The 25,351-nt window shown below is 34.2% G+C and overlaps 3 protein-coding genes across 3 annotated transcripts in view; 2 read left to right on the top strand and 1 right to left on the bottom strand.

Annotated features, from left to right (window-relative positions):
- Positions 1–380, top strand: part of LOC128546051 (multiple epidermal growth factor-like domains protein 10) — a 94,423-nt gene extending 94,043 nt beyond the window's left edge. Inside the window, exon 30 of the mRNA XM_053544714.1 lies at positions 246–380. Coding sequence (XP_053400689.1) covers positions 246–380 — 135 coding nt within the window. The remainder of the gene's footprint in view (positions 1–245) is intronic.
- On the top strand, positions 140–17,140 carry LOC123557734 (receptor-type tyrosine-protein phosphatase alpha-like). The gene is made up of 13 exons (XM_053544107.1): positions 140–282; positions 423–520; positions 1,116–1,244; positions 1,890–2,038; positions 3,014–3,149; positions 3,791–3,940; positions 5,705–5,819; positions 8,889–8,962; positions 10,260–10,391; positions 13,041–13,163; positions 13,626–13,771; positions 14,345–14,480; positions 15,020–17,140. The coding sequence occupies exons 2-13, from the start codon at positions 458–460 to the stop codon at positions 15,089–15,091; spliced, it is 1,425 nt and encodes a 474-aa protein (XP_053400082.1). The 5' UTR covers positions 140–282; positions 423–457; the 3' UTR covers positions 15,092–17,140.
- Positions 17,141–23,913: 6,773 nt separating this feature from the next.
- On the bottom strand, positions 23,914–24,978 carry LOC123558564 (transcription intermediary factor 1-alpha-like). The gene has a single exon (XM_045350437.2). It carries the CDS (start codon positions 24,976–24,978, stop codon positions 23,914–23,916), a length of 1,065 nt encoding a protein of 354 aa, XP_045206372.2.
- Positions 24,979–25,351: the final 373 nt, after the last annotated feature.

The raw sequence follows: 25,351 nt of genomic DNA, 5'->3' as shown, positions 1-25,351 counted from the left end.
TAGACACTGTATATTGCCGTTGAGACTTTGATTTTACTAGAATGACGGCTTGTTAATGTTTCTCAAAATGGAAACATTTTACATTGGGTATTGGAGAAAAAGGAGTTGGATGTACATTGAATTACAAAATTGATTATACCCTAAAGAGACAAAAAATCAAAATATAGTATAAATTATTGGAACAATTTCTTATGCCCATGTATACAAGTTATAATCAATAATTTATATGATGTTCCTTTTGACAGGGTCATGCTAAAGAGAAGGCTTACATCGCAGCACAAGGTAATAACAAAATTATATATTGTTTACTATGTATTATCTATCATATAAGCTTAGATTTTGGGCTTCAACTAAAATATAATACTTTGCAAAGATTTTGATAGTGTGCTGTACGAAAGATAAGCCACTACTTTTATGTTTAGGTCCGACTGAGACAACTATCGGCGACTTTTGGAGAATGATTTGGGAAAAGAATGTTTACACAATAGCTATGGTTACGAACCTTGTTGAAGAAAAAAAGGTATTATCGCTCGTTTTATTTTGAAATTTTAAAGATGATATGCGTGTATGCAGATTGACAATGTCATTTCAATATCAAATGCTTAATTATTTAAGCATTACTACATAAAAAACTTGTCTTATTAAAACCAGTTAGACTATATATTATGAGTTTTATTATTTTTGACATGTACTAGAATAATTCTTACCAAAGTTTGCACCGAAAACACTAATTTACACATTCGCAAAAGCTTGTCCAAAATATTCACAAACATTGTTTGTACAAGTTGTCCTAATATACAGTAATCTACATTGTTAGAACAAGTTGTCCTAATATACGGTAAACCACATTGTTAGAACAAGTTGTCATAATATACAGTAATCTACATTGTTAGAAAAAGTTGCCCTAATATACAGTAAACTACATTGTTAGAACAAGTTGCCCTAATATACAGTAATCTACATTGTTAGAACAAGTTGCCCTAATATACAGTAAACTACATTGTTAGAACAAGTTGTCCTAATATACAGTAAACTACATTGTTAAAAAAGTTGCCCTAATATACAGTAAACTATGAAAATGTATATGTAATCTGTTTTATCTAATTGTTGTTTAGACGAAGTGTCTACAGTACTGGCCGACAGTTGAATCTAGCACACGTTACGGAGACTTCACTGTTCGTACGGAATCTGAAGCAATATTTGCCGAGTTTACAATCCGTAATCTCAAAGTCGACTTTGAGGAGGTACTCATATTACAAGACGATGTAGCTTTTAAAGCTCAGCAAAACACACATGTGTTAAATTTGAAATAAGTTAAACGTAGTATGCATTAAACATTAAAGGATTTATATTAGCAGTAATTATAATAATAACCTAATTATAAAGCATCTACTAACCTACAAATTAACAAAAATGGTTATCATTGTTCAGAGGAGTTGCAGAAAACAAACATAAATTGGTGTCATGTGTAAGAATGTATGTCATTGTTTTTGGTATAAACAATTACATTTGCGTCGGAAAATTAAACAAGGTTGTACTGAATACCATAACATAGCGTGTAAGTAATCACTATAATGACTTAACACTACCAATGATGTTCAGTCATACTTAGCCTTTAGCCTGCTGGGGGCAAGTGATTCTGCCTTTGCGACCAGTGCAGAGCAAGATCAGCCAGCACATCCGTGCAGTCTGATCATGGTCTGCACTGTTCGCTATTCAGTCAGTAAATGTTCAGTGAATACACCTTCAATTAATAAATCGTACTGCCCAAATTGAAAGATGAACCAGTCCATAATAGAAATTTAGCTGGGTAAAGGTTAATGCATAGACATATACCTGTAAGCATTATAGAACGCATGGCTGTTTAAGTACAAAATGTATTATCATAGGGGAAGCCCTCAAGGACCATCACTCAATTTCACTTCACCGCATGGCCTGACCATGGTGTACCAAGAAGCACATCAAGTTTGCTTCAGTTTTGGAGAAAAGTAAGAAACAACGACGCAAACAAAGCACATACTTGGCTTGTACACTGCAGGTAACTCTCATTATTTAGAAACGATCACTCACGAAAGTGCAATAGATTGCATACAAACATTTCTATCATCCCCTGTTTATAACTTTTTAACTTACATGCAAACAGAGGTTAAAGCTACTGTTCACTTTAGTATTGTCGTGAAAATTTCATTCTTTAAACATATGATTTAAATAAAATTACTGTATGTGTACTTTATATATCCCACGAACAGCAATCAAAACGAGACTACTATTCATCATATGAGCCGTGCCATGAGAACACCAATATAGTGGCTTTGCGACCAGCATGGCTCCAGACCAGCCTGATCATCGGCGCAGTCTGGTCAGGACGATGCTGTTCGCTTTCAAAGCCTATTGCAATTAGAGAAACTGTTAGCGAACAACATGGATCCTGATTAGACTACGCGGATGCGTAGGCTGGTCTCGATCAATGCTTGTCGCAAAGCCACTATGTTGGTTTTCTCATGGCGCGGCTCAACTATTAAATTGCTGGGATGCGTTGTATGCTTCCGACATTTTCTTTTCACTGATTTTATTTTTTCTTTATGTCTTTCAAGGCGTTTGCTTCAGTAAGAACATCTTTTTATGAACACTACGTTTTCGAAAGCAAGCGGCGGTGTTTGTATGTATAATGCAGCTGTTTGGTTTCAAAGCCTATTGCAATTAGAGAAACTGTTAGCGAACAGCATGGATCCTGATAAGGCTGGTTTTGATCCATGATGGTCGCAAAGCCAATATGTTGGTTTTCTCATGGTGTGGCTCATATTTAGAAGAATTCAACGCCCCGAATGAGGCTCGAAGCAGCGGTTCTGTATGTGTAATGCAGTTGCAAAAGAGCAAAGAACACTTGAAGAACTGAAAAGCGTGTGTTAAAAAGCGCTTGATTCTTTTATGTTAACAACACATCAGTTATATTTGTTACTTAATAATTTACGAAGTCAGAGCAATTTTAAATTATGCTTTAATTCTTTCACAGCGCTGGTGTTGGTCGCACTGGTACCTTTATTGCCACAGATATATTATACGACCAAGGTAAAGAAAAGGGATCAGTTGATATACACAAGTGTGTTAGAAACTTGCGCGACCAAAGAGTCAACATGGTCCAGACAAAGGTAAAAGCATTATTCCCTTCCGTTTATTTAAACTAATTTATGTTAGCACAATTGTGACGAAAACTTGAAGTTAATTTGAATCACTCACGATTCCACTTCTTGAAAAATATCGTAGGAGAAGACGTGGTCGTGACTCCAGCAGAGCTGGGCTGGAAGCAACGTCCCTCGGGTTTATTGGCCGACATCCTATCCAGTACACGACTGCGCCTCTTCGATTTGATTACATTTTTGTACTAGTATGCAAGAAATTCTTCTTGCCGTTCGGTTACCTTATCTTTATAGCATCCTTAATTAACAAATAAACCCAAGACAAAACAACAAGTCGTGGTGTCTGAGATGAAACTATTGGAAAACATTCTATATTGTTGTTTGTCATTTAATACTGAACAAAATTATTAAAATCTTATATGAAGAAAATCATAGGACAAACTCACTGATTTTGGAATTAAAGAATTCATATAATTTGTGTATATCTACATCAATATCTACTTGAAGTTCTAGATAGGCGTTAAAAAAGCCTATTTCAAATGTTATTGCTATACATTTTAAATATTTTGTAGATGGTTAAATGGCAACTATCATTAGAGCAAGTCGAAAATTTCAATATGTAAATGTGTTTACAATAGTTGTTTTAAACACAGGATCAGTACCTTTTCCTTCACGGTTTGATGATTGAAGCATTGATTCTACCATCAGAACCTGTTCCACTGGAACACTTTCACCAAGTTCTAAACGATCTGAAGGATGTTGATAATGCGGCAAGGAAAACGAAACTCCTTTTGCAGTATGAGGTAAGCAAAACTGCTTTGGATGTAAAGCTGATAAGTATTTGTTCATCTTATTAACCATTAGTTGTTTAAAAATCAATGATTCTACGAATCATGTCAAAGTAATGAAAAGGTTAAATATTCTAACATGTTGTGTTAGTGTGAATAAACGTACCTTCAATCAGAGCTGTTAGATTTTGATCTCTCTAGATCGTTCAGCACGACATTTATGTTGTGTTAATGTACTGTAACTTTTCAACTTAAACATTTTGGCTTGGGTGGTTCCAGTACTCTGGGTATTGTTAAATCAACGTTTGGATAATTATGATGCCTGCTTTTTGTACCCCCCGACAACAAAGTTGTAAAGGGGGGGGGTTATACTGGTTTCAGGTTATCTGTCTGTCCGTCCATCTGTCCGTCTGTCTGTCTGTCTGTCCGTCTGTCCGTAGACACAAACTTGTGCGCACCATCTCTCCTCATCCCCTTGATAGAATTTAATGAAACTTCACACAAGTGATCAGTAACAACAGTAGTTGTGCATGGGGCATGTTAGGTTCTTTCAGAAAAAAAATTGCACAGTTACGGGACTTTGTTTTTTGTTACTATACTACATACATAGACACAATCTTGTGCGCACCATCTCTCCTCATCCCCTTGACAGAATTTAATGAAACTTCATACAAGTGATCAGTAACAACAGTAGTTGTGCATGGGACATGTTAGGTTCTTTCAGAAAAAAAGAATTGCAGAGTTACGGGACTTTGTTTTTTGTTACTATACCATATACATTGACACAATCTTGTGCGCACCATCTCTCCTCATCCCCCTTGACACAATTTAATGAAACTTCACACAAGTTAACAGTAACAACAGTAGTTGTGCATGGGGAATGTTAGGTTCTTTCAACAACAAAAATTGCAGAGTTATGGGACTTTGTTTCTTGTTCACATACTATGTACATACAGTCTGCATATGCAATCTTGTGCGCGCCTAATCTTCCGAACCCTTGCACACAATTTAATGAAACTTCACATAAGTGATCAGTACCAACCCTAGTTGTGCATGGTGCATGTTATTTAAGTTAAATTATACTGTCAAGTTATGTGTCGTACTTCTTGTCTTTTGTTACAATCTGTTGCGACATTCCTCATTTACAGATTATGATCCACATGATCAGTCTTGTTGTGCATGCGAATTGTTCACATTGAGTTTCAGATGCAGTCGGGTGGTATACATATCATACACACTTTGGCACATCTTCCTCATTACCTTGCGTTTATGATTCATCTGTAATACGCAGGCTCCTAACCTAATGTCCCAACTCTGACTTCCAGTTTGTTAAGTTATGCCCATTGTTTTCTCGTTTGGGGCAAAGCCATTATTTTTAACAGGGGACAATAAGCCACTTTTTATGGAATTGCACTCTTTGTCATTGAATGTTCCATTCCGCCGTATAAATGCATCTGCAGGTGTCTCTAAATTATATTTTGGTACATATAACATGTGTAAATATTGAGTTCTGTTCATCACGGGGCTAGAGGATTTGGCGGTAGCTTGCATTTTCACTACCGTCCATGAACAGGCTCAGTCAAAGCTAGCCTGCAACATTTTTGTTTATGTCGTATTGGATGATATATGATTGTCCGCTTTTTTCTATTTTAGATGGATCAATTCAGTTTTGCGGTACATTAACTGTATTTTTGTAAACTATACCACACTAACTAATAAATCCTAATATTATATGTTTTATTTATTTATTTGTAATTCACTGACATATCCTTTCTTAAGACATTGAAGGAAGACATGACATACAGGTTTACTAAGGATGACACTGAAGAAAAATATTCAGCAGCAATGCTCGAAGAAAACAGAAATAAAAACAGAAACAATAGTATACTTCCATGTAAGTACTACTTTTGTATTAGTTACACAGCATTTTGTTGACATGCTGTCGAGGAATTTCATATCGCTGTCACTTGGTATTAATTTCGTGACAGCGTATTTCTGTATATCCCGTTTCCCGGTCACCAACAAGCTGTGTAACATTTTTTCTTGCCGATTACCATTGATCTCCACTAGTTTTGAATTTGGACATTACTTTTGAAGTTGTTAGCTCACCTGAGCACGAAATGGTATTGTGACCGGTCATAGTCCGGCATCCGTCGCCGTCCGTCGTCCGACAACATTTGCCTCGTGAACACTCTAGAGGCCACAGTTGTGACCAAATCTTTATGAAACTTAGTCAGAATGCTTGTCTTGATAATCTCTAGGTCAAGTTTGAAACTGGGTAATGTAGGGTCAAAAACTAGGTCACTAACCCAGACCATAAGAAAAGCTTGTGAAAACTCTAGAGGTCACAGGTGTGAGTAAATCTTTATGAAACTTTATCAGAATGTTTATCTTGATGATTTCTTAGCCAAATTTGAATCTGCGTTATTTTGGGTCAGAAACTATGTCTACCGGTCAAATCAAAGAAAAGGTTTGAGAACGTTCTCTAGGCCACAGTTGTGACTCAATCTTTATGAAGCATGGTCAGAATGGTTGTCTTGATGATTTCTAGATCAATTTTGAAACTGTGTCATGTTGGGTCAAAAATAAGGACACTAGGTTAGATCAAAGGGGAATCTTGTTAACACCCTGGAGACCACAATTTTAGTTTGAAATTCAAAAGAATTACTTAGAATGTTAGTCTTGATGACCTCTAGTTCAAGTTTGAAACTGGGTTATGTGGGGTCAAAAACTAGGTCACTGGTTTAAATCAAAGGAAAAGCTTGTTAACACTTTAGAAGACACAGTTGTGACTCAATCTTTATGAAACTTAGTCAGAATGATTGTCTTGATTATCTCTAGATCAAGATCGAATCAGGGTCATAAAGTGTTAAAACTAGGTCACCAGGTCAAATCAAAGGGAAGCTTGTGAACACTCTAGAGGCCACAGTTGTAACTCGATCTTTATGAAACTTAGTCATAATGGTTGCCTGGATGATCTCTAGATCGTTTGAGTCTGGGTTATGTGGGGTCAGAAACGAGGTCATCTAGTCAAAGCAAAGGAAATGCTTGATAACACTCCAGAGGCCACGGTTATGATCCTATCTTTATGAAGCTTGGTCAAAATGATGATCTTGGTGATCAAAAACTAAGTCACCTGTTAAAATCAAAGAAAACTCTTGTGCATGCAATAGGGGCTGCATTTTTCATTTGATGTGCATGTCATTTGGTGAGAATATTTGTTTGCATGAAATCTCGAAATATTTTTATCTGGGTCGTGTGAGGTTAAAAATTAGGTCACTATGTCAGATCAAGCTATTAGATTGTTCACACTCTTGAGGGCATAATTGTTTATTCAATCTTCATAAAACTTGGTCAGAATGTTTGTTGTCATGAAGCATTGAAATATTTTAAATCTTGGTCACATGGGATCAGAAACTAGGTCACTAGGTCAAATCAAAAGAAAGGCTTAAATACATTCTAGAGACCACGTTTTTATTCTCATCTTCCCGAAACTTTGTCAGAATGTTTGCTTTTATAGCATCTTGGACAAGTTCAAATCTGGGTCATGTGTTTTAAAAAAATAGATCACTAGGTCAAATCCAAGAAAATGCTTGTTTACAGTCAAGAGGCCACGTTCTTTTGTCCAAATTTTATGAAAACAAGTCAGAATGTTTGTTTTCATAAAATCGATAGGTAAATCATGTTTACACTGTTATGGTGTGTTACTCAGCGACCTGGGGCCATCTTGGCTCTCTTGTTAATACATCCATATCTTGTCAGCTATTTATACCTCAGTATTTGCTGAATAAAACAAAGGTGGACAACAGAACGGCAAGTGGTCACAAAATGATATAGATTAAATACGTTCAAACTGGTGGGCCTTGGTATAACTGAGATATTTGTAAACTAACTGTAAACTAATTACTCAAATTACTGTGCAGACAGGAATTTTGCAATCATAAACTCGTTTGGCTTACGACATCACGTTTTTTTTAAATAGTTGATAAATTCCGGCCATTAAATGAAGAATGAGTTGTATTTTTACTGAATCACAAAACATGAAAGCTCTTTGAAACAGGTTATCAAGTGCTTCAATCAAAAATCACTGAAAACTTCATATTCCGTTGTTTAGAAAATCACCGGATTTCAGGAAGTCAGAAATGTTTTGAAACTTTCATACTTCAAAACTTTCGCTTTCATCCTTTTTCTTGATGAAGCCTTTGTTTTGTATGTAGAATAAGTGATCTTACAACAGTTTGCTGAGTTAAGAATATAATCCTTTTAGTTACAATGAGTTAGCTCATAAACATGAATTTAACAAAGTTATTTGCATAAACATCCATACTGATTTCTTGTTCTTCTTTTTCCAATTCTAATCGCTATTGTCACTTACGTGAGATAAAAAAGACGGTACGCATACACTTAATTTATTTTCGGCTGGAGCCTTAATAATTCTACTTGATTCGACTATGCCTGTGATGTGGCAGCCATTTTGTTTTAATCAAATTCATTCCGAAAAAAAAACAGTAATATCAAATATCTTGTCTTCATTTGAGGTCTGTTGACTAATAGAAATGGGGAAAAAAACTTGTAGAAGGCGAAAATGATCATTGTACTTTTACGTAGTAAATAAGAGAAACAAATCTCTATTCAAACTATTTTTGCGAAGATTATATCTTTATCATATTTTGTGCCGATAATTTAGTTTCTGAATTCTTTATTCGACACATTATGCTAACGTATAGGATAACGCATATTTTTAGTGTTATATCCGAGGATTCGGCTGATGCAATATAGACCATTATCTCGATTGACTCTGTATATGACATAACAATGAAAATGACGGTGACAAGGTGTTTATTGATGATGGCCACCGGTCAATCCCCAACGATTAAATCCCTTACCTACATACACCATTCATGGTGAACTTTGTAAATATGTTAAATTTTCAGCAGAATAGCACTTTGTTACTGATTTTCAGCTAACGAGTTCCGACCTTTCCTTGCCACTGCTATTGCTGGGTGTACGAACTATATCAACGCAGTTTACATACCGGTAAGTTAAATGATTTTTTATCTTAAATAATAAAAACAAGGGATAAAAATAGGATTCACAATAACCCTCAGTCTGATACATGTTTTGTCTGGTACAAGTTGTCTTTTCTGTATTATCATATTGTACTCCTAGCAAGTTACTCTTCCAGAAAATGATAATAAGTAGAGTACGGAAGCCAAACGGGGTCTAATTTATCGGAGGTTGAATAGCAGCTGGGATAACATCAATATGATCAGACCTTGTATTTTAGACCTCCAAAATGTAAAAACAGAAAACTAGTAGCCGGATATTAAGAGATTTTTATTTAAATTACTAACTGTAAAATCATTTAATTTCGTGGGCATGAAATTGCGTGATTTTGGTCAAAACGGCAATTTCATGGGAATATGAATTTGTGGATTTCAACTTTTGAACATATAATGAATTGGAATTTTACTTGTTCGTTTGGATTAAATTTCGTGGATTGGCTCATCCACGAAATCCACGAAAAATAGTCTCCTACGAATATCAATGATTTCACAGTATCCAGATACAGGAAACGCTTTATACTCTCAAAGAAATATCAAACAGCCACAAAGAATTAGAATGTACCAGTCTGACTCAAGTGCTCCATCTTCCTTAATGGGAGAAGACTTTAATTTGATTTTAGCATACATGTACAGTATATGCCGATACTTAGAAAACACTTTTCGTCATTCTAAAACTTGAAACATTCAGATATACTTCTTCAGACATCTGCCAGTACAGGTATTTACAACCTGCAGTCAGATGCACTCCTTCCGCTTACGATATATGTAGTGTATGGTTTTTTCTGTTGAGTACGACGCAAATTATCAAAAAAATCTTTACGAAGCCCCTTTTCATGCTTAGAGACCAACCGATTCTTATGTAGTATTAGACTCGGTTTGACAGGGTCTCTTGGTGATAGATAATGAAATGCGCTGCACCTCTCACGCACTCTAGCACTGGCTTAAGCGGGTTTCTGTTATACAGATACATTGAATGGACTCCATGATTGTAAAAATGCAAGAAAATATTAAAACACTAAGTCCAAAACATACTGCTTTAATACAGAAAATAATTATACGTGGCCAAGATTTATACATTTTATGCCTTATATCTTTTGATTATTGTTTATGCAGATAGATAAATGAGTTGCAGATGAATGAGTGAGATGCGTAGAGTTTTGTGTTTTTGCAATTAGTTTTTAGTTTGCTTGAAAACTGTTTCTTTTTTTGTCTTTTATATACAATTATTGGATAAAAAGTTACTTATTATAACGTAATAAATATTTCAGAGCTACTGCGATATTCATGGCTATATTATCACTCAAAACCCGTTGGAGAACACAGCAATAGACTGTTGTCGTCTGGTATATGAGCAAGAGGCCAAGGTCATAGTTACTTTTCCATCCAAAGTGAAAGAGAAGGTAAATACAAAGGACCATTAGGTCCAAAGAATACCTCATACAGAGGATCATGAGTTAAACAATTACTTACCCTACAAGTATACACTAACATTTTTGACGTGAATAAAAAAAGTCGCTACATCCACATAAATATTATGGTAAATATTTTATTCTTGCAATTTCTGTCGTAAAATTGTCATTGTTCATTTACAAGTTTTTATTAACACAGATCTAAAACGGTGGGTTATTTTGTATTACATGAGGCTTGAACGCTATTACATCTGCACGGTGACCTCGTGCAGTAATTCATGCCTTACAAATTTCGCAGCATTCATTTACAAATATATAATGTCATATTGAAGTCAATTCCAGTTCACCAATAGTCATTATAGCTCACATGAGCCAGAGGCTCAATATGAGCTTTTCTGACCGCTCGATGTCCGTCGTCCGTCGTGCGTTGTGTCAACAATTTGTAAAAAGAACTTCTTCTTCAGAACCACTGGGCAGATTTATACCAAACTTCTCAGGAATGATCCTTGGGTTGCCTCCTTTCAAAATTGCCTAACTAATTTAATTCCATGCAAAACTCTGGTTGCAATTTAAACCGAAAGGAAAATTTTGAAAATCTTCTTGTCAGAAATGATTAGCCAGATTTCAAAGAAAAAATTGCAGACATGATCTCAAGGTTACCTTCTACCACAATTGCCTTAGCCATTCTGTTTCGGTAAAAAAACATGTCCGCCAGGGGGCGGGGCTTATTTTCCCTATATAGCTATATTGTAAATTTCAAAGATCTTCTTCTTCAAATCCACTGGGCAGATTTGCACTAAATTTCACAGAAATGATCCTTAGGTGCCTCACTATCAAAATTGTCCAAAACATGGAAATCCATGCAGAACTCTGGTTGTCATGGCTACCGAAAGGAAAAACAATCTTCTTACTCAAAACCATAGTAGCTATGGCTTTGATACATGTATTTGGTAAGTGGCATCTTCTAATGATCCTCTTCGAATTAAGTTCAAATTATTTCCCTAGGGTCAAATATGGTCCCGCCCTGGTGGTCATATGGTTTACATAGACTTATATAGAAAGAACTTTGAAAATCTTCTTATCTAGAAACACAGGGCTTAGCGCTTTGATATTTTGTATTTGACATCATAAAGTGGTCCTCTACTAAGTTTGATCAAATTATCTCCCTAAGGTTCAATATGGCCCCGCCCCGGGAGTCACGTGGTTTCTATAGACTTATATAGGAAAAAGGAAAAAAAACTTTGAAAATGTTCTTGTCCAAAACCACAGGGCTTGGGGCCTTGATATTTGGTATGTAGCATCATCAAATAATCCAAATGTATCGTCCTAGGGTCGAATATGACCCCGACCCAGGGATCACATGGTTAATATAGAGTTATATGAATCAACCCAACGTTTTATATTTGAATGAAAATTTTGATCATTTTATTGACACAACCTTTAATGATATCGGTATTTGTTATGAGGAAATATCTGTATATCCGAATAATAATAGAAGCGCTAATGATGTAGTGCCATGATACTTTTATTTAGTATGCATATGTTAAAAAGGTATACGTGTGCAAAGTCTTAAAGGAACAATACTTTTGGATAGATGAAGCGTTTTTATAATGCACGCCAGCGTGGTTGATATGATATTTTAGATATTTATGTATTCAAGATTAGAATAAAATTGATGTAGCATTAACCGTCATTGATGAGAAACACTAGGACTTTAATAACACCTTATTCATATATGGCAAGTATTTCATTCTTGCAACTTGTGTTCAAACATGTTGATATTTATTTATTGTCATGTATCTAATCTGAACCGATGAGTTTGGTTTCTTCTGTGATACATGAAGCATGACTTTTGTCATTTGTGTCGCACATTTACAAAAATTAAAAGTTATAATATCATGTTGAAGTCGTTCACAAACACGCGAGCTACCGTTTTTGCAAAGTTACCAATTTTTTATCAAATAAAACTCGTAATCTACCTTTTTTCTTGTTTTCTATTCTGTTACTGAAACGCTACTATAATGCGACAAGATCAAACATCATCCTGTTATATCGTTATGAGAGGGTAGAACAGACTGCAATTAGGGTTCTACGTTTGACACCACCACGTAAACGTCTTAAATGAAGTCAGCGCTACCTATGTTGGCAATGTTAGCAATGTTAAAACCAACTAAACATTTTTCCTCAGTTGACATATTTAATCAAATGGTGTTATGAGTCAAACAGATATTCGATATTTTCCCATTAACTAAATCTCTGTGTATCCAAATGAATCGTATCCGAATATGAGCTTCCTAAGCGGTAGTCACGCTTCATGTAGCACAGTATGAACCTTATTTATTTTGCATAATTTATAACTTCATACGAAAATTTACCTGTATAATATTTTTCAAATGTTAAGAGGAATCAGTTTTAAAGTCCTTGAAAATATGTAATTCGTTTCCTGTTAATATAGTTCTGTAATATCTTTTTACACTGTTTCTTAAGAAAAGGTCAATATTTTTGACAATAAAAAGAGAAAATTTATCCGTGCGTGTAATAAAATTCAGAATTGACAATTCAAAATTTAGTTTACAACACTTCTATTGAAAATGGTAGGAAATAAAAAAAAAAAGGATTTTTTTTTGTTGTTTGATTCAGGATGGCACATACTTACCAGAAGATGGGACTGTCAACTTAGGACCATTTACGGTGACAAAAATGTCTGAAGAAGACAAACACTTCTACAAGAAGAAGACCTTTGTTATGGCATATAATTCAGAGGTTGTAAAACGTATCACTTTATTGTGAATTTATTTCAAATAATGGAAGAAATTGAATTGAAAGTTTTTCAGCAATTTCAGCAAATGACATTGATAAATTTTGCAACATAATTATAGCATTCTCGGCTGAATAACGTTTGTTTTTATTGATTTCATTTATACATTTGCATAATTTTGTGCTTTAATATTTTGTTTTGTTACATATAGGTCATAGAACGAGAATTTGCATATTTTTACACATTTACAACAAAAACCATATTAATTCCCATAATTTCTATACAATTAAGTTCAACATGAGTGGTATACAGCAACATTATGTCTTAATAACTCACACATATCGAAAATCATTATATTCCACAAAAAAAATACAATTTCTTTATACCTTATAACAAAACTAAAACGCATGACAAAAACCTTTGATTTGTTATAACTTTTAAGACTACTACTACTACCTTCGTTTAAGGAACGAGAGCTAACCCAGCTAATGTTCAGTTACTGGCCGGTTAATCGCATAATTCCGAGCGATCCTCTAAAAATGCTGAACTTTATGCAAGAAGTGGAATTTCACAGAAGAATAGCAGACAACAAACCTGTGCTTGTTCAGTGTCGGTAAGTTGTCTGATAGTCAAGTTTGTTATTGTCGGAATAAATTTGTAATTAACAATAAAGACTATCCTCAATTGTTTTTATCTGTATAGAGATTCGAAATGATAATGTTTATATACTTTCTGAATACAATAAGACAATACAATATTTTGAAGATTTTATCGCATGAAAATGATATAGCGTTCTTCGCTACATGTACCTTAGTATTAAAACTAATCTCATTGTTAAACATTTTAAAGTTCCTCGGCTTTCTACCTTTTCGCCATTTTAAAGTAACTAATTCCTATGCTTGTGTTATCATGTATTGAAGTAGTAAGCCGATTGTATTTTAATTCCAAATTATTTAATGACAACTAAACGATGGTATCTGATTTAAAGGTATGTCTAGTTTATTGGAATTTGTCATTCTTTTTTAAATTAATAATAGCTATCATCTGTAAAGAATTTTGGTTGCTTCTCGTCATAACATGATAATCGCCAGAAGAGATATATAATGACTTTAAGGCACATTGAAACATTTGGAACCCTTGTTTGAATTCATAAGCAAATTTATATGTGATTATGATTTTTTTAAAGCGACGGATCAGAGAAGAGCGGTTTATTTGTTGTTCTGATGAACATACTGGAACGTGCACGACTGGACAATGAAGTCTCAATTCCACAAGTTATCAGACAGCTCAGAATCAGACGTCAGCAGATCATTCCAAACTTTGTGAGTGCTTTAGATACAAATAGTTTCTTTAAAAGACCCACACCTCCAGATTTATACTCAAAGTTTAAAAGATTATACAGAAAGTATCTAGAAAGGACATTTGAGCCGCGTCATGAGAAAACCAACATAGTGGCTTTGCGACCAGCATGGATCATGACCAGCCTGAGCATCCGCGCAGTCTGGTCATGATCCATGCTGTTCGCTTTCAAAGCCTATTAGATTTAGAGAAACCGTTAGCGAACAGGATGGATCCTGACGAGACTGCGTGGATGCACAGGCTGGTCTGGGTCCATGCTGGTCGCAAAGCCACTATGTTCTATATATTTCTTTTTAAGTTATTACAAGCTAACCGTTGAAAAAAAAATGTTTCTGTCAATTCATCATTAAATTCTGTAAGGTCTTGTAAATCTCTCTACTTTAATGATAATTTTCGAAAATAAAAGACATATTCAAGCCTTTTTTCGAACTAAGATTGCAAATCTAACTTTATTAAAAACCACCAAGTATGTTTAATTCTTTCATTGCTTTTTTCTTTCCAGGAACAGTTCAAATTTTGTCACGATGTTCTACTGTGCCACGTTGATAGCAATGCAGTGTATGCAAATATGTGAATACATAAAAATTCACAAGTGCTTACTGGCGACAGTTATGTACATTGTTTTTTTTTTTAAGATATTGAGGACGCTTTGGACTGTGTACAGGCTTTTCAAGAAGATTATTTGGACAACTTATATTTATAGAATCATCACGACAAAACAGGAATTTCATTAGCATTTCCTTTAATACTTAAAATATGTTTCCGCCGTATGAATACACAGTTATTTACCTATGCTTTATCGGCATCAAAGTCTTTGTGTGCTAACGGTATTATTTCGCATCGTGATACCATGGAAAATATACTTATTACCGCCTGCAATTGAAACATTGCCTGTTGAAAGAACGTGCTTTTTCGTCGCTGTAGATATTTGCTTCTCAAACAGTTGTAAAGCTCTGAAGGTGAAGTGATCCGAAGCTGTCTTGTGACGTACGTGAAGCCCGCCTTTTGGGGGAAAAATAGCTATTTTAATACATCCTTCTTGAATACATTGTTGTATAAATGTTATGCATGGCTGGAAAAGGATATTATATAACGCTACACTGAATAGAACTGCATATCTCCTATTATATACCACAAACGGCCATCGATACAGAAGCGTTTTTATTTTAAATGAACATAAAAATATAATAACGGTCATTGATAAAATGTTGAAAACCTATGCTATTCTGTCCCGAAGTTAACAGTGGCCTTGCTACCAATTGACAAAATTATCTTAGAGACTAAAAAAAGTTTTAGAATGTCCATTCAATGACTACAAGACAATTTCAATGTTTTGTTTAAGATATATGTAATACAACTTTTCAAATTACCAAACAGAAAAACTCTTTATATGAGTATGCATTATGCTGAAAAAAAAATTATACCAAATCGAGGGTTCAACGCAATAAGGGCGTATCTACATATAATAATCATATGTAGATATGCCCTTATTGCGTTGAACCCTCGAAATGTCATTTGATAAGTCTTGCACTCCAGCGTTCAGACTCTGCTCGCATTTACAATCCATATACATGCAGTTCGTTTCGTTTCTTTGCACAAAACAAATGTATGTTTAGAACAAGACTAGATCTATTGTGTTTGTGTTCGAATCAGAGTAGAATTGTTGAGAACGCCAACCCTTAGTGTATTTGATGGTAAAGCATCTGCAAATTTCTGTATGGATTTTGGTTTCATTTTCTATGCATGGTTGAAGCTAAATTGCACTTTCATTTGATTTATGCAATATGCATGTGCTATCAGTTATTCGAATTGTATTGAATTATTATACACCCAAGTATGCAGAACTTCTTTTTACCGAGTACATGTATCACTTCTTTTGCAGACTTTATCTCTTTGTTATATGTGTATAGAAGTGTCAAAGATTCATCCTGCATTTTGTTGTTTGTGAACTACATAGACTTTGGTACCGCCTGACATAAAATCGTGTATGTATGCAGCTCTGAATATCAAAATACGTAATGCACGAACTGTGCAGCGTTAAAATTTGTTAGACCAAATGTACATAAACATTTTTTCTTTATTTGCATAACGTTTCTTCCAGATTATGTATCTGCTTTTGTTATCTGTTTAGGGAATCTTAAGTTTTGTTGTGTTAGGCTGTTCATTATGGACCATTTCCTCTAAAGTTAAGATTATTTTTTTATTGAAGCTCAAGAGCTCTATAGCGTGTTGAAACGGTTTTTTTTTCAGAGGTTCTCCAGTTTTTACAGAGGTGTGAAATTGCTTTCTTTGTTTTAAAACTTTTCAAAAGTTATATTAAATTCATTTATAGACGAAATCACCAAGGCGTTATATGATTTGTGAGCATATCAGTCTTTGTTTCTGAAATGAAAAACAACATTTTCTTTATACACACTATTTATCCAATTGTCTAAAACTTAAAGTGGTATGTGTCATACAATGCAGTCTATGAAATAAATGTACTCTAGCGGAATTGATACACGTAGGCTCAACGTTTTGAAGAAAAAAACTTTGGTTGATAATGTGATCAAATACATTTGAACAGTTTATCAAAAACATAGTATTGTCAAAAATAAGATATTCAATTCATGCTGGTAAAATCTGCAGACGGATAAAAATGATTAACTGGATTTTTTTATAAGATCTAAAGTAAAAATTATTTAAAGGTTTCACGCAATTGCATTTTAACAATAATTTATTGAAGGAATGACATAAAAGTTTTCAAAAAGCAATCCCATTGTTGAATATCAAGATAAATTTTAAAATCGAACCCTTAAACGTCTAGTTCGGACATGTGATGTCAGGTTATACATATATATCACAAGACATGATATTTTCTTAAAAGATACCCATTGCCTACCTTTCATTAAAATGTTTCATCTTTAGGCATTTACCTAAAATGTAGAAAACTGTATTTAGCTTAACTAAATGTATAATGAAATTCACACAGCAAGAGTTGATTGGTAAAAACGCTCCCAGTTTTTCAGTGGTATACACATTTTTACTATGTTTAGCTATATATGTACTATTTTAAACAGGTTAATTAAACTGTGTATATTTTCAAAGATGAAATTTGATTCTAATATACATTTAAGAATATATTGAATTATTTTAGTTACAAATATTGTAAATGACATATTAAAGCCACATTTTCCTCCCTGTTTAAATATGTATTGTTAGTTTGTATCATTTGCATGTATAATTTGTATTATCAGCAGCTTGCCCACAATTCGTCACCTCAACGCAACAAAGTCGTATCTTCTTATAAATTTATAATCAGTTTCAGTTTCAGATTTATTGGCATATCGGCATATACAATATACCTTTGGCCATTTACAGAAATAAAAAGGATGGCCAAGATATCACAAAATATACAGTAAAAAACAACTATAGGTTCTAAATATATATATTAATCATTAAGAAGCAGCAATATCTGTAAGTTTTTCCTTTCTTAATTGCATAGCATAATATACATATTTGGCTGTATTTCTTATTTTTTTATTATTACTTGAAGATAATGTCCTTGTAAATGTATTTATACATGGAAATGACTGAACAATACCATACTTTTGACGAAGATTTCTATAAATTGGACAGCATAACAGAAAATGATATTCAGATTCTACATTTTGTGTACAAAGTTTACAAACACGTAAGTTTCTTTCAACTCCAGAAAATCTTCCACTTTCAATTTCAAGATTATGAGAACAAAGCCTAAAACGAGACATTTCTTTTCTATGTAAATCGTTACCTACTACATCTAAATATTTTTCAAATTTGTACACCGTTTTAAACTTTCTATAATAAAACAATTTGGACTGGTTACTTATCACATCATTCCAGTCTTGTACATACTGGTCACGTAATCTTTGTTTTAACATTGGCATATAATTAATATCATAGTTCTGATTATTCCACAAATAACTATATCCTAAGATATCCAGTTGTCTTTTAACAGCTATAGCCCAAGTAGATTCAATATTGTTATTTAACAAATCACACTGTTCTATAAAAATTTTGTGTACAAGTGACTGGGGAGTTTTCATTATATTTAACCAATACTTTAGAGATCGCTCTTTACATATAACAGAAAGAGGGAAACGACCAAGCTCACCAAGAACAGCCGCATTGGAAGTCTGAGGACGAACTCCTAGAATGATTTTACAGAACCTGAGATGAATTTTGTCGATTTCTTTGTAGTTATATATTCCCCATACTTCTGAACCATACAGAATTATTGGAGTTACAAGAGAATCGAACAAAGACAATTTTGTTTTAATGTCCATCTTAATTCGATTAAATACTGACAACAGGTTATTATATGCTTTAAGAGCCTGGTCATTTAGCGTTTTAACAGCATTTAACATAGTACCTGTGTAATTAAATTTCACTCCAAGATAGCAAAAAGAATCTACCATTTCGACATGTTCTCCATTTATAAACCATCTATAATTATTTCTAGATTTTCTCTTTTCAAATATACAAATTTTAGTTTTATTAACATTTATTTTCAATCCCCATTTGCGTGAATATTCAAAAAGATTATTGAGTTGGAGTTAAAGAGTATCAGGATTGGTAGTAAATAATGCAATATCATCAGCAAATAGTAACATATACATAGATAACAAGTTTATGTCGTCATTTGTAAGTTGTGAAAAATCAACTATACTATTTAATAATATATAATAAGATACGACTTTGTTGCGTTGAGGTGACGAATTGTAGCTTTGATAGATAAATTTCCCTTATTTTTATTACAGTAAACTTATCTTAACTCGTCTTGCTTCTGTTTATGTATTGTAAATAAATATTAAGTCTCAAAATAATTAAGCATCGTTTATTTGTCTTTTAAATTACCTTTACAGAAGTCACTGTCAAAAGCAGTAGTGTGGTAAATCTTGGAACATTTTGGAAGAAATGTCGTTCAAGGTAGAAAAATATGTATTCCCTAAGGACACCGGGCAAATTCCCATGCAGTCTCGTCAGGCTTATGTATGTTTTTGACAACACAGAAAACGATGTCATTCGACCTTTATCTATTTCCGAGAGTAAAGAAAATGAAAGTAGACAGGCTTTACTTGAAAACGAAAGTTGCATTTGTAGTCAGGGGTCACGCACAGTCTAAATGTATGCGCGTGGACTGCATTTTTTCTTTTTCTTTCTTTTTTGCTAACATTTTCTAACAATTTCAAAATACCTGGTCCTTAGCATAACAGGTGAGCTCTTCACTTACGCAAAATATTTATGCTCGGAATAAACACAAATCCCACAGGAGTCCGTAACGGATCATGGGTATTTTGAGATTTTTGGAACTTCGTCATATCGTTCAAAAAGTTCTTTCTGATGTTATCTGAAAGTGTCAGTATAAGATATTTCTGCATTTGAGAGAGCTGCAGACCTAGACATTTCAGAAATATTTTCAAAACGAATCTCTTGGGATAAATCTTGATTCTACGGAAGCGTGAAAGAGTCATCATACTCTAATACGTTTTATTCCGCTACAGGTGCTGAAAGGGTATCTACCTTTGAAATATATCAGAATTAGTATACACAATGAGTGACCATTTGTATCACGAACTAGAGAAATAGATCTGTGTTTCTGATGGGATTCGAACTCGGACCCTTGTGGCGACAGCATCTGGCACGATGGACTCTTACAAATTAACCTTTTCGCAACATGTATTAATGCAATTATATTTTACTCTTGAATTAATACTAATCATTTGGTTGTAATGCTAAATGCGATAACCTTGTATGATTGTATTTTACTGAAAAGTTTAGTGTTTATCGGAGACACTGGTTTTTCCATTGCAACAGAAATAGTGCCGACACCTGAAACATTACGGACAATGGGTCTAAATTAACCTTGTCAAGTTGTGTCATTGATCGTATATATGGGTTTTATACATTATTGTCTACAGTTTATCTATTTTATATGAGATCACATCAGATCTATTGTATACACCAACGGTTTTTATATAAGGTTTTGAGAAAAAACTGGTCGTATTATGAACTGGCATTGTCTTTTCGTTCGTCCGTCCATATGGTTCGCCGGACTTTATATAGTGCACTAGCTTTAATGCTTTCATGTATATATAGGTAAATTACAGCATCATAATGGTTGCAATACATTAGGTTGGTACAGTGAAGTTCTATACTGACCAACACTAGAATTAATGTTTTCTGGTGTGTGATTTAAAAACAAGTGTTTAGTACCAAATAAATGTCATGCATTTTATTTGTTTATCAATAACCTCCCTTTAATATGATAATTTTCAAAATATTCCATTTATTTTTCCTTACCAATTTAAAAGATAAAATGACATGAAATATTTACAAATTAGCATTTGAAATAATTAACCAAATATACATTTTCAGACATTTTCAAACTGCATAACATCTGCATGAATTATATGATATATAGTTATGATTAATAAACATTGTGAGTATATCTACATGTATATGTTTTGTGAATAATGACCCTAGGCGGAGTTCAGTGGTAACTCTGTTACAAGTTTTTGTTATCATTTTGTATCACTGAAAATATTTAGCATTTTTATTTGACTGTTTCAAACTGTGAACTGTGGGTATTTTTTTCTTAAGATGTACGACGAAGTAAAATGTTGCGGAGCAAAATTCTCGACTGAAAATAAAGAGGCGGATTGAATTTGCTACGTTAGATGTGAAGTCGTGATAATTTAAGATGTGGTCAATTTCAAACAACAAATGTATAGGCTTGTAGACGGAAACTATATATATAAATTTAAAAACTATAACCTGGTGTAAAGTCAGAATACTTTTGCCGTAACAAATAGCATAAGACGTTAATTTTACAGCAGTGAGAATACTATGCACGGACAGAAGAAGACATGCGGCACATTTTATTTATCTTTCTAAACTGCCTTTCTGACAACTGCTAACAAGTGTGAAATCCTTTCATCATGCTAACTGATATTTTTTAACACAGGAATATTGTCGATGTAATATCATAACCTGGAATAGTAATATTTCATATACGGTGTGGCTGACGGACAAACAAAACAAATGGACTTACACAATATACTAAAAGATGTAACGAACACAACATTCCAGAATAAACAACTAGCTAAACTTTGTTAGATTTATTTTATTAATACATTTCAGTATTACAAGATACATGTACAGAAAATTGTAAACGCAATTACATGAATCCAGTAAATCACTACACTAGTACACTGGTGTTTTTACAGTATAAAGTAGCCGTTTTGCTAGCTTTAATACATATTTGATAATGGATAATGCAGTCTCCTGACAAAACATATATCAAAGTATTTTACATATCTTCTTTGAATTCTTAAGAATATTTAAATGAATGGAATACTGGTACTGATGATAAACCCGGACAGATGATAAAGTCGACCACTTTGGAAATATTCGATTGAAATCGGTTATTTATAAAATTGAACACACCATCTAATAGTTTCCACTTACAACACCAACTGGTGTAAATGAAAACAAAATTGGTAAATATTCTGTATAAATAAATGACTTACATAAATTTGTATAAAAAATATTTATCCAAAATTACTGGGGAAGAGGGTGTTTTTTGGGCATGCTCACTGTCGAAACATGAAGGTCTGACATTTGGTAACTTTTCATTACTTGATCAGGAATGACTGTTGGAGCTTTTTGGGGAAAGTTTCAATATAATAATACCAAGAAAATTTTGTAAATGACAAAATGTTCGAATTTATCATCAGTCAACGTTCATACAGTCCCCTTTTTACATACCCCTTTCAGGGCCTCACTTCGTGTGAGCTTGTTTACTAAATATAAATTTGAATTACGTAAAGTTTTCAGGAAAGGTTAAGCTTTATTTTGATACCGACCGTTGATTACAATTTGCAGAAATAAAAAAGTTACAGGTAAAAAACCTCATTTTCTGTTCGGGTTTATCATCAGTACCAGTATTTGTACAAAATAAATGAAACTAAGGATTTCACATAAAACAATAACAAAACACAGTATTTACAGTCAAAAACTCTTGACACGTATTATATTTTTATATTCTTCTTTTTACCGTATTAACTACAATATCCTCGACTTGAGCATAACTCTTTCGGTGCTCGTTTGTTTTCGATTTAACGCCGTTTTTCAACAGTATTCTGTATTCTGTACCAGTATAAACCTGTTCTCAGAACATAACTACCAACCTCCCTACATGAATCAGAGGCGGACGACGAATACGAATGATTGCAGACACCGTATCTTTATTAATCCTCACAAAGAACGTACACCTCGCCCGGTGAACAAACACGACACTGCGATACGTAGATCTGCTATCCCCCTGTCTTGCGAGATACCGAAATTTAAGCGATTACTGCCTATGTAAACGCGATGCCGCGACGCCGTAAAAACGTTTGATGTTACAACAGCTGCTGCTAACGCACGCTTCCGTCATTTTAAATATGCAGTTTAAAAACGAGAAATTCCATACATTACACAATCTGCATAAAATACTCTCTTAAACAAATAATGATAAAACGTAAGCGGTAAGAGTAGTGTCCATTTGGTTATGTAATACAGAGGCTGTGTTGCGAGTGGAGGTGTGTGTGTGTGTGCGTGCGTGCGTGCGTGCGTGCGTGCGTGCGTGTTCGGGTTTAACGTCTTTTTCAACAATTTTTCAGTCATATAAACGACGGTGTCTACTTGTAGCAGTGAGCACAATGCCCAACTTTACAGTGCTGCCTCACTGGAATATCACGCCGTAGACACGTGACATGATACCCCACCCAGTCGCATTATACTGACACCGGGCTGACCAGTTCTAGCACTACCCTCTTAATACTGAGCGCCAAGCGAGGAAGCTACTAGTACCATTTTTTACGTCTTTGGTATGACTCGGCCGGGGATCGAACCCACGACCTCCTGCACATGAAGCGGACGCTCTACCACTAGGCTACCGAGGCGGGAGGTAGACCAATATCTTATATACATTTAAAGGGGTACGCCTTTAGACTTGTTACTTGAATTAAATTCGGATTTTCGGGACAGTACAAAAAAGCATTTGTTTGTCAAAACAACTCTAGTAGTCAGTGAAATATGTAGAAATACTACCTAACTGATAAGTCAAGCAGTAATATACGGAATTTAACTGTCCTTTTTGTGCGTTCAATGTATAAGTTGTCGCCTTTGAAAATACTGATTTATGTTAAAAACTGATATCAATTTATACAACTTACGTATGCCCCTTTTCCAAAACGGCAGAAATCAGAAACATGAACATGTATTAGCGTAAATCTTCAATGAAATTATATAAAAGATTTGAACCAGTCTGGCTTAAGATTTAAATAAACTGTCCTCACATGTTTTTTGTTTTAATTTCCTTCTAAAAGTTTAATTACAACTACTTTTTCGGTTGGTCATGAGTGTTGCCCTTGTTGAATTTCGTGTTGATGTTACTGGTTGAAGATATTCCGAATAGACTTCTCGATTGCGTCCTATTGGTGACATCATTCTTGGTTGAAACGGTGTCCTTTTTGATCTTCCTTTGGTAATTGGTTTTGTTTGCTGCTTTTCGACGTTTTCATACGATACAGTTGCTGGATCTTCAATTAGCTTAATTAGGTGTGGGTCGCATGTAACATTGAAGTCTTCTATCTTTTTATTTAATTTAGTCTCCACTAAGGCTGATTTTAATTCATCGATTTTCGCCCTTGCCTCATAGTATGCGATGAATAAGTGGGTGTTGTTTTCATTCCCTCGGTTCATATCTAGTCTGTTAACAAGTTTGTCCGCTTCTGCGATGCCTGAACTGTACTTTTTTAATACGGGCGATATCCTATGATAGTTTGCTGTGTACCTCGACTCTATCTGCTCGGATAATTCCTTTTCGCGTTTTTCCAATTCCGTTTTAAACGTGTCAGCAAATTCTTTGACAGTCTCATATCCATTTTTACGTTGAAGTTCGTTTAGCTGCACAAGCGATTTAACATTCTCTTCTGCTTCCTTCGTTTGTTTGATTACATTCCGAAGGTTACTCTCAGTTGAACTCAGCTGACCATTTTCAGTTATCTCCTTTGCAATATCTGGAATGTATTGTACTCTGCACATTCGATTGGTATGGTTTACAGCTGTACAAACGGAGCAACATAATACATTATGATACTCGCAAAAAAGTTGTATGTCATTATTTGGATGCATTCTGCATTCCATCGATTGCTCGTCATCTGATCCATTTTTAGAAGAGACACTCCGCGGCCGTTCTTTCGGCATTTCTGAATTTTCGAGTAAAACATGATCTCTTGCGACTCTTACCAATAAATGGCTATCGAAGCACGGTTTACACAAATACTCATCACAATCTCTGCAATATCCATGCGCCTCTTTACATTCATCACGACATGACATACAAGCATCACAACACAGTTCCACGATTTCATGATACAAGTGGTCACTCATTTCTTAAATTAACTATTATAGGTTTTCTGAGGGAAGGTATGATCCGAAATCAAGTTCTAAAGCTTTGTACGACTTATATACCAAACAATTTTAAGGTTTCCCATAGTAAACAAACCGCGTTTGACAAGGACATATATAATAAAGGTGATTTAAGTAAATTTAGAAAGCAAAGGTACAACTAAGAGATGCTTTGTTCCATTGGTGACTAAACATCTATTTATAAAAACAGCAATGAGACCGAATAAGCAAGATATCAACTATGTAAACAACACAAGGAAGTTATTTCAACAATGGGTCCGCCGTTAATAATACATATGTGATTCAATGATGTTATTTTCTCACGATTCTAAAGGTGTCAGTTATTCTGATAAAA

This window comes from Mercenaria mercenaria, chromosome 5 (assembly GCF_021730395.1).
Source record: "Mercenaria mercenaria strain notata chromosome 5, MADL_Memer_1, whole genome shotgun sequence".
NCBI classification, from domain to species: domain Eukaryota; kingdom Metazoa; phylum Mollusca; class Bivalvia; order Venerida; family Veneridae; genus Mercenaria; species Mercenaria mercenaria.
Note: the sequence above shows the minus strand (reverse complement) of the source record. Positions and strands in the feature narration are given on the sequence as shown.

Excerpts from the sequence above, each read along its gene's own strand:
- LOC123557734 (XM_053544107.1), top strand. The coding sequence starts at position 458 with ATGATTTGGGAAAAGAATGTTTACACAATAGCTATGGTTACGAACCTT. Across the intron at positions 521-1,115 it reads ACCTTGTTGAAGAAAAAAAG|ACGAAGTGTCTACAGTACTG; the intron begins GTATTATCGCTC and ends ATTGTTGTTTAG. Across the intron at positions 10,392-13,040 it reads CATCCAAAGTGAAAGAGAAG|GATGGCACATACTTACCAGA; the intron begins GTAAATACAAAG and ends TGTTTGATTCAG.
- LOC123558564 (XM_045350437.2), bottom strand. The coding sequence starts at position 24,978 with ATGAGTGACCACTTGTATCATGAAATCGTGGAACTGTGTTGTGATGCT.